Source organism: Pholis gunnellus (genome assembly GCF_910591455.1).
Source record: "Pholis gunnellus genome assembly, chromosome: 9".
In the NCBI taxonomy this organism is placed as follows: Eukaryota; Metazoa; Chordata; class Actinopteri; order Perciformes; family Pholidae; genus Pholis; species Pholis gunnellus.
Genome location: NC_136535.1, coordinates 26,306,281 through 26,320,985, shown reverse-complemented (window position 1 = coordinate 26,320,985; position 14,705 = coordinate 26,306,281). Strand labels below are relative to the sequence as shown.

General features: G+C 44.0%; 1 protein-coding gene across 3 annotated transcripts in view; it reads right to left on the bottom strand.

Annotated features, from left to right (window-relative positions):
* The window catches only part of usp2a (ubiquitin specific peptidase 2a), a 30,691-nt gene extending 16,472 nt beyond the window's left edge, over positions 1-14,219 (bottom strand). The window contains exons 1-3 of one of the 3 annotated variants that reach the window (XM_079166088.1): positions 14,137-14,219; positions 13,318-13,515; positions 6,613-7,499 (exon numbers count right to left, since the gene is read on the bottom strand). In XM_079166088.1, the coding sequence (XP_079022214.1) occupies positions 6,613-7,437 (825 nt within the window). In that variant the 5' untranslated portion in view covers positions 7,438-7,499; positions 13,318-13,515; positions 14,137-14,219. Of the gene's footprint in view, positions 1-6,612; positions 7,500-13,317; positions 13,516-13,996 lie in introns of all 3 variants that reach the window. The other 2 variants (XM_079166087.1, XM_079166089.1) reach the window with 2 other exon arrangements.
* Positions 14,220-14,705: the final 486 nt, after the last annotated feature.

Sequence of the window (14,705 nt, the reverse complement as noted above, 5' to 3'; positions counted from 1 at the left end):
TCACCGCCCACCGTGTGTGTACACACACTGAATAACTGTGTGTTATAATCATAAAGGACTCGTTTCAGAGTTCAAACCAGACGATTCACAAAGCATCATCACAGAGTCTACCGAGCTTTAACGCGCTGTACAGAAACACGTATTTACCGTAATAACGCTGAATTGCTCTCTTCCTGAACGGAGTCCGGTGCACCGGCTCTTACCTTGGCTTGGTTTATGAGCAGCCCCACGAACGTGGACACCAGCACGGAGCCGGACACGCTGCCCTTTCTCCGCATCTCCTGCTTCAGGAACGGGAAAGCAGCCACGGCCGGGGGAGGCTCCTCCGGTACGGTCACCGTGTACGACGACTGTCGCATGCTCGGCATGTTAACGGAGGAACCGGAGCTAATTCATTCATATAACGGAACCGAGCTCGCGCTACAAAATCACGCCGAATAGAAGCCCTGTACTGTCCCTTTAAATGACGCTACTTACAGTACGGAGGGCCGATAACACACAGGTAAAAAAACACTGAACAGGTGAGCAGCAACTCGCGTGTTTGCTCTGTAATAATGGTAATAAATGCATAGCGGTCCAGGTTGGACTTGGAGCTCCGCCCCCACAACATACGTCATCGGCCGCCTCCAGGTCTATACGTCAGAGTCCATCCTTCTGCACGCTGTCGGAACAGCCTGAAGGACTATTGTCTCCTCCTCCTCCTCCTCCTCCCCCTCCTCCCCCTCCTCCTCCTCCAGGACCATGACAGAGGACTACAGCCTCCTGGTCCTGGTCCTGCTTCATATAAGACACACTGCTGTTTAACTGTAATGCAAGGGGGTCTTTAATGAGGTTCTGGTGATCCACCAGGGGTTCAGTGGTCTGTTTCACTTTGTCACAATAAGAGGATGAATAACATAAAAGATCCTCTTGGAAAACATCAAATATGGCCAATGAATTAATTCATAATACAGATGTTTTTTTGTTAAATATATATTATTGATACCTATACTAGTTAATGATGAGTAAAGCTCACGCATCAATCTCATACAGTGCCACAGGAAAGTGTGGAAATATATTAAAAGTGAACCGTACATTCTTTTTAATGTCTTAATCACAGACGTAGTGGACGTAGTCATCAAGACGTCACTCGTTGGTTTTTGTGAGCTGATGTTTTGAAGCTTTCAGTTCGGCATTTTGTCCATCGCCATCTTGTTTTTCTGCCGCCAGTGAACAGGAAGTGACCACATCTGGACTGAGGAGGAGTGACGTAGAGACGCCGTATACGTCTCTGGTAGAGACCTGTCAATCACCGTGTAGTCCCGCCCCTAAAGCGTCCCCTGCTTTATGGTCTGTGTGACTCTAAATGGACCATCATTTACTAAATGAACATCATGCTGTATTGAAGAAGACTTGAAACTAGAGATTGAGACCATAAACTCATGTTTACAATGTTTACTGAGGTAATAAATCAAGAGAGAAGTAGAGTCATTTTCTCATAGACTTCTATACAACCAGAGGAGTCGCCCCCTGGTGGACACTAGAGAGAATGCAGCTTTAACATTGACTTCTCTTTACAGAATATTTCACCATTTGGGAAAGTCCAAAATAGAACTGTTCAAGGACATATTAGGTGGAGCGTGTTACAGTGTTACACAAGGCTGACTACGAGCACTCAATGACTCTAAAACCGGATGTTTTTGACATTCTTTAACAGAAGATTCCTTATTAATGAGAAGGACATCGCCTCACCTCCCACTCACAGGCCGTGGAGTTCACCGAACAAGCCTAATTATGAATAAGCAGTGTGTCAGGATCTGCTACCTCTTCATGAAGGTCAGTCCTATTTTTACCTAAAGACTTGTCATCTAGGCCAGCGGCTGTGTCGAAGTGGACCGTCCTTCAATCAGAAAACCGGCGGTTCGATCCCCGGCTCAGGCTCCACTAGTCGATGTGTCCTTTGCTGCTGTAGCTCTGTCTACACTGTAGAACTGTGATAGAATCTGAATTGTAAGTCGCTTTGGGTAAAAAGTGACTGTAATGTAATCTAGATGTCTGTGTACTGCTGAAGGAGGTGAGGCAACAGAGAGGAGTCATGGAACTTATTCTAGAAGAATAAATATGAATGGAAGTCAATGACGAGAGTCAAATAACTATTTGTTCTTATTTGAATTGTTGAATTGTTTGTCAATTCAAAAGATATTATCGCAAGACCAGAAATGATCATTCTGTAATAAAACAGTTTTGAAGGTTTTTGTTTTTACTCTGGTTTGTAGCGTTTATGGTCAACGTGTTCGTTAACGGCGGACAAACTGTGAAGAATGAAAAAGAGCGTTAACTGTAAACTCATATCTCATATTCATAAACTAATTTATTGTCTTTATACAAGATCTGTAAAGAAACAAGTCACGTATCAAATGTGTTATAAATAAACATCATCCGTGTGATTAAACGGGATCTTAAGTTATTTCGACAGAGGGACTCAGCTCTCTGTGGGGATCGATGGCCGATGAAAGTATTGTGATATCTAGATATCAGTTCTACAAACTGGGCGTCTGTGGAGACATTTGTGGGGGAAAGAAATGCTGTTTTACATTTCTCCTCCATTGTATAAAAACTAAATAATGAAACTGCACAAAAAACATGAATTTCAGACACAGCCAGACTCCAGACTGATGCTTTCTTTTCACACACACATATATATATATATATATATATATATATATATATATATATATATATATATATATATATATATATATTTATATTTATATATATGTAAATTCTAAATCAACTGGAGGTGGAATCTTAAAGATTACTTTTAGACTCTGAGCTGCTGATGATGTCGGTGCAGTAACTCCTGGTTTACAGCGTAGAGAAGTGAGAGAAGTACAACACGTCCTCAGCAGTAATCTCATGACCCAAACTCAAGAGTGTGTGCACAACAAATAACCAGCGAGCACATTCCTCCACCAGGATAACTGTGTGTGTGTGTGTGTGTGTGTGTGTGTGTGTGTTTAAATCCTTGAGGTGGAAAACTTCAACGTGAGAGACGGAACAAAAGGTCAATGTTTGTATTGTGATAGCTGATGAGCAGCAGGCTGGTGTACAGCAGAGCGATGATGTCCAGGAGGAGTCCAGAGGACGGTTATCTGCCCGTTAGACTCCAGGGTTTAAATTTAAACCCAACATGTTCCTCTGAAGGGCTCGAGTCAGACCTGAGGGTGCATAGCGTTCTCTAACCGGCTGACTCTGGTGACATGTATGAGGGAGGGTTCTAAAGAGGAAGAGGGAGAGAGACCGGAGTCTGTGCTGCTCAATCAGTACAGAGGATTCAAAAAACAGCTGAGATTAATCCTACTTATCAATTCGGTTCCTTATCAATTTTCTTATTGGTTCTTTTTGATGATATGGTAAGAGTATAAGAGTATAATTAAGAAAAGAATCCACGTTTCTTTATTATTCTTGTTTGTAAACAAATAGTCTTTCTTGAGCAGCAACACAAGAAGTTCTAAAATCTTTAAACACATTCTCAGCTAAACAACGATCTCAGTGATTATGTTTCAATCATGACATCACTACCGTGTGACATCACCACCGTGTGACATCAGTGTGACATCACTACCGTGTGACATCACTACCGTGTGACATCACTACCGTGTGACATCACATCACAGACTGACGTTCTGCTTGTTGGTCACATGTTGTGATGAACTTGTTTGGGGTTTTATTGTGTTTCCTTCTCTCTGGTCATGACGTGAGTCTCACGCTGAATAATAATCCACTAACTCGTTTGCTTCCACCGGTAACCCCCGTGTTTAACGTCGCTATGAATTGTGGGTAATGCAGACTCCCTATCGGGCGTAGAAGTGTTTAGGGACCTCTAGAAGAAGGTCCTTTTGACGACCGCCTCGGTGTAACGTTCAAACAGCTGATAAATGAGTCACACACTGACCCACAAACCACATCAAGCCAGCTCATAACAGCAGCTTACAGACCAAAGCAAAGCTCCCTGTTGTTGTGTTGTTTAGTTCTTTTAATCAAACTGTAAGCTGTCAGCCACACAGTCTAAAAATATTGTTGACTCAACAGAAAGTCTAGAACGTTAGCAGCCAAAGAACCAAAAGAGTGAGCTGAAGGTCTCTGTTGTCCTCACACAGAGCTGAACCAGGACCCGCCTGGTTCAGGAGAGACTGAAGCAGCGATGAACACTGTGTGTCATATCAGTTATCTAAGTGTGTGACCTTTTGACTGAAAGTAAGACTACGGTAGGTAAATGTGTAAATGTGTAGAGTTCTCTGAGTGTGTTCAGCAGCTGACTGCTGCTGTTTGACAGACAGAGAGAACGGGCCCAATAAAACCCACGCTGTTATAAACTCTGCTCTTCTTCTACGCTTGGTTGGTTAAAGCTAATGTTAGCATTGTTAGCTAGTCGACTCATTAACCTGTGGAGGTAGTTTGTGTGCTGTTCCTACCGTTATGTCATCTATTGTGTTTGTATTGTAATGACTTCTATTGTTTCTGTTTTTACCGTGTAAAGTGTCTTTGAGGACCCTTTGAAGCGCTATGCTAATGTATTATGATTAGTATATGAAAGGTTGGAGCCTTTGTAAAGAGTTTTGTCAGAGTGTAGCATCTTTGAGCTAACCCGCTAATGCCAGCTGGACCTCATTTTAAAAACTGATGAAGACTAAGACCTGCATGAAGACGAGCTGAGCACAGCATGCACCAACACTGTCAATCTAACTCTACTGCTCAGAGGAGCCGAGAAATATGTTGTTGTTTTCATGTCCCGTCTGATTTGAATTTCACACATGAGACACAGGAGAAGAACAACAGCAGCAGTCATGTTAACCAGCTTGGCTTCGTCATGAACACACGATGAACAGGACGAGCAGCAGCTGCTAGTGTGTGTGTGTCTGGTGTGTTTCTGTGCTGGAAGCTTCTGAGAGTTTATCTTCAGGGGAGCTCAAATCAAACTCTAACTGTGATTCTGTAGGACTCCACTGGATACTAATGAGGTCACGTTGTAGGTTTGAGATTGGAACAAAGTGAGAAGAACGGAAGGAAACTCGACCTTCAATCAAACCAAAGATGTTGTGTTAAACTTTGGAAGGAGAACGAGGAGTAGAGGCTTCCAACGATACATTGGTCTGTAGATCACATTATTATGATTCTACATTTCATTATTTCAACATCTGTGACACATTAAGGTCTGAACCCGTCAGAAGGACCCTCTATGGGCTGCTTTCCTGCAGACGGGTGATTTATCGGTGATTAAATGTACCTTAGGGCTCAGTCGCTGCAGGGTGGAGACGTGTTGATTACTTGGTGGGTTAAATGGGAATAAAAGTCAAGTTCAAGCTTGTCCATTCCACTGCAGGAACCTGCATCACCTGAGCTGATAACGTGGACGCTCATCAGTTACTGTTAGGAGTCAAATCAGCATCTTTCTACAAAGCCGTGTTTTAATCCAGGGTTTAAATCTTTGTAGCCTCTCAATAAAGACTTCTTCATCTTTGACTTGGAGAGTCCAGGAGTTTGTGATGTGGAGGTTACGTCGGCCAGAATACGAGTACCTTCACATTGTTCATCTTTTGTTGTTATCGTGAGAATAAAGGAGCTGAATCACTCTGAGTTCTGTTGTTTAACGGTAAGTCATTGATGCTGCAACAAGTCATTTCATCATCAATCTGATTATTTGCTCTATTTACTGAACAGCTTAAGTCTTTATAATGTCAGAAAATAATTAAATTAAAGAAGTGTGTGTACATTGAGAGCGGAGTGGAAACCGGAGATAGACTCCATGTATGCGTACGCGTGCAAGGCCAATAAAGCTGATTCTGAAAAGAACACCGGAGAAGGCGGGACTTCACCTCTCTATATGACTTCTGAGCCAATCACGTTCCTGTTTACGAGAGCGAGCCTTCCACTGACTGTAGTGAGCGAAACCTTCACAGAAATATAACTGCTGAAGGAATGTGAACAAGTGCACAACTTCTTCTTTAAGCCCCTTTAATAGTAACGTGAATCCAGAGATGTTTGCTGTTGGTTCTAACTACCTGACATCCACTGAGAAGAACTTTCAACTCATTCTCTTTTCCACTCTTCCTCCTTCCTACCACCCACTCTCTTCTCCTCCTCTTCCTCCACTCATGTAAGCGCTTATCTGGACTAATCCTGAGGAGGAAGTGGGTCAGTTGTGCTTTCTGACGTGGACGCTCGGGTCATTCTTACTGCGGTTAGAGACGAGGACGGCGGCCTGCAGACCCGGCTCATCTGAGCGCTGTAAGCTGCAGCTGACTGACGGGTCAGACGGGGGTCAGGTGTCCATGCGGGTTTGTCACATGACCATTATAAGACGTCAAGAGAACAACTTGTGAGATGTCCTGACGTATGAGTCATTTTTACAATCAATGAATCTTAAAGCCACGAGAGGGCGAAACGTCATATTATTGTGAAACGAACCAAATGAATCTGAACGATGGTGCCCTCGTTTGGTAAAAGCCAGAACTCTCAGAGGCCTCAAAGCATTGTTGGGCTTCTCTGTGTGTGTGAAACTAAAGAGATGAAGAAACACCTGGACGTGAATCCCCCAATAAGCAGGTGTGAGAGCAGAGGACGTTGTCTTACCGTGGAGTCCCTGGTGGAGGAGTCGGACAGCCTGTTACTGCTCGGTTCCCACGACGAAGAGCTGAACGCTCTGCTGCTGCTGCTGCTGCTGAAGGCCTCCTGGGTGGAGCTCCGCGATAGGGCCTCCTGAGTGGAGCTCCGCGACAGGCCCGAGTAGCTCGGGCGGGAGCCGGTGCCGTAGGAGTTGGCCACGTCGCTGGCCCGACTGCGGTAGCTCCGCAGGGCACTGGTGGAAGAAGAGGAGGCATCGCTGAGGCCCAGGGAGGCCAGGTCCCTGCTCAGGTCACTCTGGGACGCGGATTTCCGTCGGCTGAGCGCGATGCTGGAGGCCGACGGTGAGGAGGAGGAGGAGGAGAGGTAGCTGGACTGGGCAGAGGAAGAGGGAGTGTAGGAACTGTAGCCGGTGTAGGCCGACCCACCGCTCAGCCCCGAGCCTCCGTAGCTCCTGACGGGGGTTCTGCTGAGGCTCTCGCTCCGCCGGCTGCCGATGCTGCTGCTTCCGAGGATGTCGGTGCGCGGGACGGTCCGACCTCGGTCTGGGTCCGAGGAGGAGGTGCCGTAGTTGCGGCTGCGGGCGGCGGAGCTGCTCAGATAGCTGGAGTAACCTGAGGAGGAGGTGATGGAGGAGGCGGGCGACCTGTAGGAGGACAACCGGTCTCGCTCGCTGTAGGAGCTGAGGCCCGGCGTCAGGGAGGAGCTGTAGGAGCTGTAGTGGCTGGTGTAGGAGGAGGGGCTGGTGTAGGAGGAGGGGCTGGTGTAGGAGGAGGGGCTGGTGTAGGAGGAGGGGCTGGTGTAGCGCTTGGCGGTGGAGGAGACGCGGGACATGCTGCTGATGCTGGTTGTTTCTCAGCCACGGAGAAGGGAGAGCCTCTGGAAGACTGCATCGACTGCAGCCGACGGCAAAAGAGAGACACGAGTGTTAGCTCATCGGCAACAATCGGATCAATACGTGGACGCTCCGGCTGTGCTCCACTGAGCACTAATCTGCTTTTAAAGACACAGAATGATTCAGGAAGGTGCAGCACTGATTAAAACACTTCCACCTTTTTGTCATAACATCATGAAAGTGACGCTCCGCTCAGCGTGTAACACTGATGTTAGCAGCATCTTATCACTCTTTAACCCTTTCACTGCTGATCTCATTTCCTCTACATCACTGAAACCCTTCCACAGACCTTCAGTGTTCTACGTTATCAAAAATCAATTCACAACTTCCACGATTCACAAACTGAAAACTGAAACCAGTTGAGGACGTTTCTGTGTGGCACATAATGCAGTAGTAAGTGCAAACTGATCTGAACCGTCTTCACTCCATTAACCTACAAAGATAATGGATTCTGTTCTGAAGTAGTGCAGCTGATGCTGCTCTCACGTCCTGACAGATGCTGCTGGTCCCTCTACAGAAAGCATCTCATGTGGTGATTGTGCTGAAGAGTAACAAACACAATGAACCCCACGTTACACCAAGTGTGTGATTTTCTACCAGGAAGAGGAGCAGCAGGTGTGAGGATGTGATTTATACATATATAAGATGTATATATAGAATATTGTATAAGAAGGAATTCTAACACCAGAGCCTCATAGAAACTAAAACAGAAACATGCGTCATAATGAAGAGTAATAAAAGGTTTATTACTCATGATATAGTGATGCTATGAAATCAGCTAATGATTATTTTAATCTCACATGCTGCTTCTATCTACAGGATATGACAGAGAACAGCTGACCAGAGAGAGAGAGAGAGAGAGAGAGAGAGAGAGAGAGAGAGAGAGAGAGAGAGAGAGAGAGAGAGAGAGAGAGAGAGAGAGAGAGAGAGAGAGAGAGAGAGAGAGAGAGAGAGAGAGAGAGAGGCTCTTGTTCAGCCAGCATCTGAATAAATAAAAGTATCTGGTGTTGAGTTCAGCGAGCGAGGGTCCTATTTCCTTAATCTCTCTCTGTGTGATCAGGTTTATCAATAATTCAGCTCTATAGATCTGGAGTAGGCAGATAGGCAGCGAGTGTTGGTTGTGTAGAAGTCGATGAGAAAATGACTCTACTTCTCTCTTGATTTATTACCTCAGTAAACATTGTAAACATGAGTTTATGGTCTCAATCTCTAGTTTCAAGTCTTCTTCAATACAGCATGATGTTCATTTAGTAAATGATGGTCCATTTAGAGTCACACAGACCATAAAGCAGGGGATGCTTTAGGGGCGGAGCTACACAGTGATTGACAGGTCTCTACCAGACGTGTACGGCGTCTCTACCTCACTTCCTGTTCATTGGTTGCAAAAAAAAACAAGATGGCGACGGCCAAAACGCTGAACTCAAGGCTTCCAAACGTCAGTCAACAAACCAACGAGTGACGTCACCACGACTGCGTCCATGTCTTATATACAGTCTCCCTTTAGCAAACCAACCAGGACATTAAAGACACTCTATGAGATGAAATAAACAGCATCAAAGAGGAAAACAGAAAACGTCACATTCTACAGTGAAAGAGCCGATTGTTCCGTCGATGTTCTCCTGAACGTGTCTGAAGGAAAGCTGTCAGCAGCGAGAGAGAAGGCTTCAGCAGCTGACTGCTGGCAGTCTCTGGCACAGAGCTGCACAGATGAGGTTTCACTTACTGGGCAGCTTTTAGAAATGTTCTCAGGAACCACAGCGTCACTACGGGGAACTGGACTCACAAACTAAAGCCTGAAGAGCCAAACACAACACCAAGACAACAAGCAGCCAAACACACAGACCCACAGACACACTTCAATACTTCACTGTAATGAAGACATGAGCAAAGTAATGTTCTGCTGTGGACGTATTTTACACCTAAAATAATCTTTATCAGCTGAAGTGAAGGCTCTGTGTGGAACGTTCAGACCTCTTGAAGGCACCAGACGGCGTTGATCAAACGCTGGTTCTACCTCTCAGAACACAGCGCTGCTCTACTGCTGCTCCAACTGAAGTCTCACAGCAACACAAACACAGTAACAGATGGAGGAGCAGTAGAGTCTCTGGTGATGAATGGAGTCTGGTGTGATGAAGAGAGTCAACGCTCTCACCAACCTGCTGAATGCTGGACTCACATCCAGGTGACCAGCACAGACCTGGCACCGGTTCTCAAAGAGCTACAGACACTTTGCCCCTCCTCTCGTTGATGGTGATCTGGTGTATTATCTGTTATAACGCATCAGTGAGTCACAGTTTGTACATCGTCCTCCTCAGCTCTCCTCCCGACCAATCAGAGAGCAGAGATGCTCTCAGGAGTGTGTGTGTGATGACGCAGGAAGCCGCGGCCCGAGGTGACATTATATGAATGAAACATCAGTGTGTGTGTGTGTTACTGTGTGTGAGTGTGTTACTGTGTGTGTGTGTGTGTGAGTGTGTTACTGTGTGTGTGTGTGTGTGTGTGTTATAGTAAATGGTGAGTCGGTGCAGTTATGAGGCCTCTACTGTGATTCACAAACAGCTTCATCTTCACTTGCCTGCAGCACAAAGTGATGATACGACTGATCAATATAAATATCTGAGAAACAGAACAAAGTGAAACGTGTTTATTATCTGATATCAGGTTTGTGTCCCCCCCCCCCCCCCCGTGAGTTATACTGATCAATGTCATCAGTGAACAGCAGACATGAACCTGATCAACAAAGAAGAGATGGAAGTGTTCTTCTTAACCATGCTATATTATATTATACCATATCGTATTGTATTGTATCGTATCGTATCGTATTGTGTTGTATTGTATTGTATTGTGTTGTATTGTATCGTATTGTATTGTATCGTATTGTATCGTATCGTATTGTATTGTATTGTATCGTATTGTATCGTATCATATCGTATCGTATTGTATCGTATTGTATTATATCGTATTGTATCGTATTGTATTGTATCGTATTGTATCGTATCGTATTGTATTGTATTGTATCGTATTGTATCGTATTGTATCGTATTGTATCGTATCGTATCGTATCATATTGTATTGTATTGATGGCTTTTTTGGCTCCAACACTTCCATTAGACAGTCTATCGTTACCATCAACACCATATTATATCGTACATTACTATGATAGAGTATATTCATATTTTTGACTTATTACTTGTTTAGTTTTCACCTGAAGCCTGTTGTTGCTCTCTGCTGCTGTGGGACTAATAACAGCTGATCTAAAGCAGAACAGCTGTATGAACAAAGAGCCTGAGTGAGCGTGGACACGTTGTGACATCAGCATCTCTGAGCAGCGCTGCTATATTTACCCTGAAATGTGAGCGGATAACAGACTGCTGATGTCTGTCACAACCACACTGCACTTCATGGCTGTGATACAGTAGTTCTATACGCTTCAGTTGGACCTTCTCTGCTGCTCAAAAACCGTAATCCCCCCCCAGCCAAGTCCACTGTGTGCTGGATATAAAGCACCGTTCACTGGTACAAACTCAGGAGAAGGAAATGAGCTGAAGGGATGCAGAGTGCAGGAACACCTGACGCCTCAGAGAGACAAATAAAGAGCACGAAGAACAGAAGGAGAAACATCATGAAGGAACAAACATCTTCTAGAGAAGCTGTTTGCAGGAATGAAAGAGGTCCAACGCGTCCTCCACCGGTTACTTTAACTAGAGTGTGAACAGTATGAACAGTATGAACATAATATTAACTTGTATTAGATATGTAAATAGATTAGTAAGAAGAATTGTCTTTTTTGGAATAAGGTCATATTTGGTGCATGTAAAGGTAGTCAATGTTTTCCTCATGATGAATGTTTAATGTTCACATGTCGGCCATATTGTCTGGTTTTTAGGTCTTCTGATGCAAATTTAAAAATGCACAGATACGTTTTAGTTTGTCATGTTTTTATTGCGTTGTCATGTCATTGAGCATCTCTGTGTTGCATATTCACAATGAATGATCCTTGAATCCTTGAATCCTTGAATCCTTGTCCTAACCCCTTAAGCTTTGGGGTTCTGAATAGAACTTCTCCGTCACCTTTTATCCTTTAACCTTCTGTTGTAACTACATTCTCTGCTACAAAGACATTGTTACCTCTTATTATTAAATGATTACTATCATTAGACACGTTTCTACTAACAAACGTGGATGTTAGCAGCTTGTTAGCATGACTAGTTAGCAGTGATGAGAGCACTGCAGTGATTATAACTCTGATAGATTCTACATGGTCCAGGTCTACATAGAGGATCAAGTCTTACTATGTGAGTAGATTCTACATGGTCCAGGTCTACATAGAGGATCAAGTCTTACTATGTGTCCAGACTCATTCAAAGCTGACTTGTTTGACTAAACTGGTGAAACACTAATTATTTCTGCTGACTCATGTATTCGGGGTTACCGTGTGCACGTTGTAGAAGCAGACGATGGTGATATTATGGATCAAACACGTGAAGCATTGTGACCAAGATACACACTCAGAGTTACATTTGATAGTTCACAGATGTACATGTCAGTGCATCTGCTGACTTTTATGATGATACTGAGGAATCAATGAAGATTAATTGATTCACAACGGGACTTTTTGTGTACTTTGAATGTAAATAAGTGCAATAATAAGCATTTAAAAAGACAAATAAGAGCTTGTTTATCAAATAAAGGTTCCAAGGAAGGATTACTTGGGCCTGGAAAATTACAGGAAATGTTTCTCAGCTGTCAACATCCTCGTAAGAGCCAAATTCTATTTGTAGTTAAATAGTATTTATTAGTGTTTACATGTTGAAATGTAATCTTCTTTGGGACCACCACAGTTTTGTTGTGTGGATTCGTCTGTGGACATTTAGAGTATGTCAAGATAAAAAAGCGGCATTTTTAGGAGGAAAACATTTAGTTTTAATCAACTTTTAAAGGGAAAGTGGATCAATAAAACCACTCTTTTGCTTTCACCTACGAGCTGTCGGTGTGAGATGAATGCTTAGAAACAGAAACTTCAGGTTTACACCACACACCTTCAAACCCTGTTTGTTTTCTCAAGTCCACGAGATGAACTGGTCTCCATGAGGTCTGAATGTGTCACCACGGCTGCATTATGTAACAGATGCTTTGTGTGGCAGGTTTGGTGTCTAACGCAGTTGGACAATGTTTTCTGACTGATGTCAGGCATCATCCATACGAGGGTCGTAGTGTAAACGTCTGTAAACTGAGAAGTGACTTCAGTCACTCTGTGAGTCTCTGGTAAGATGATAAAACAGAAACAACTTATTTTCAAAAAATGTTCTAACTCTCCTTCAAAAAATGTACCAGTGAATCCTGCTGTGATCTGAATCACACACTCAGTGACCTGTTAATCACAGTAAGCCCCGCCCCTAAAGCATCCCCTGCTTTATGGTCTGTGTGACTCTAAATGGATCATCATTTACTAAATGAACATCATGCTGTATTGAAGAAGACTTGAAACTAGAGATTGAGACCATAAACTCATGTTTACAATGTTTACTGAGGTAATAAATCAAGAGAGAAGTAGAGTCATTTTCTCATAGACTTCTATACAACCAGAGGAGTCGCCCCCTGGTGGACACTAGAGAGAATGCAGCTTTAACACATGAAGCTCTGACTTCACTCTTCAGAACTTGAGGTTCTCTGCCCTTACATGCAAAAACATGAAAACACTATGAACGACATGTACTTGAGGACACACCTCAAGTCTTCAGGTCTTCACACTGGACAGCTTGTGTGTGTGTGTGTGTGTGTGTGTGTGTGTGTGTGTGTGTGTGTGTGTGTGTAGTTACCTGCTGTAGTTGTAGCGGTGTGTGTGTGTCAGTCCCCGCAGGCAGCTCTTGGGCAGCTCATCGTACTGTTGCTACCCCGCGGTGTCAACACACACACAGACACATATACACACACACACACACACACTCACACTCACACACACACACACACACACACACAAACACACTCGCTCACAGGCTCTTTGACACGGATCACTCCTGTGGAAAACACACAGGACAACACAGTGAAGCAGCAGTTTTACACGTGTTTCATCTTAAAATATAAAAGTAGACGATAACATTGAGAAACTGATATCGAGCTATCTGGTGGGACAGTAGAGTCCGTCCCTGAGGAGACCAGATGTCCAGTAGAAGTATCACGTCGCCTTCAGGCCTGTAAATTAAAGAATCTAGCAGAAATCAACATGTCCTTCTGTTTTCTGTCTCTCTCAGCTAGTTCAGACCACACCGATCAACACATTCTCCTGATTTCATGTCCCACCATGAAAGATTAATGGTGCGTCCTTCAGCTCGTGTTTTCAAAATCCGTAAATATATAAAGCTCAGGTAGAGAGAAAGCTGATAGGTGGACTCCATCTCGTACAGCTGCATTAAGGTGGCTCATATTCCACCTTCCACAGCCAGCTCCTCTATACATTTACACTATTCTACTGAGGACATGCCCCGCAGAGCTGCTCACAGTTCTTCCGGAACAGTCCAGAACTTTCTAGAGCGTTCTCCTCTCGTCCTGTATCACCATCTCCTGAGGAAGACGTACACAACAGCCCACACAGCGTTCAACGGTCAGAGACAGGGAGGACGTTTAGCTCAGAGGCTCACCCTTGTTGTTGTGAGCGGCCGGGCCGACGGGACGGACAGCAATGAGGAGCTACTGAGGCTGTGAGAGGAGAGCATGAGCACCGCGCTCCAGAATAACACAGATCCAGTTACACAGCCGGTAAATATAGCAGACGTCCTGTGACCCTCTGCAGGACGCTCGACACGCAGCGGCATTCCAATTAGCTCTGAGAGGACTAGCATGGAGGCTCTTCATATGAGTTATACGAGTTAAATGAGTTATATGAGTTATGGGAGTTATACGAGTTATATGAGTTAAATTAGTTGTATGAGTTAAACTAGTTGTACGAGTTTTCACAGATAGTAAAGTCTGGAGTGAGAAGTTTCCAAGTCTGTCACATTCGACCCATCAAAGTGAAAAAGTGATTCAATTTCACAGCTGATACAAACTGTATTTCCGCTTTATACGACTTATCTTCTACGTTATCTCACTTATTCCAATATGTGTGTGTGTATTACTTCTTATACACTTTATATCTTTACTCTTCCCCTTATGTTGTTGTAATTTATTTTTTATATTTTAATAGTTGTTGTGAACTCTGAAACAAGAA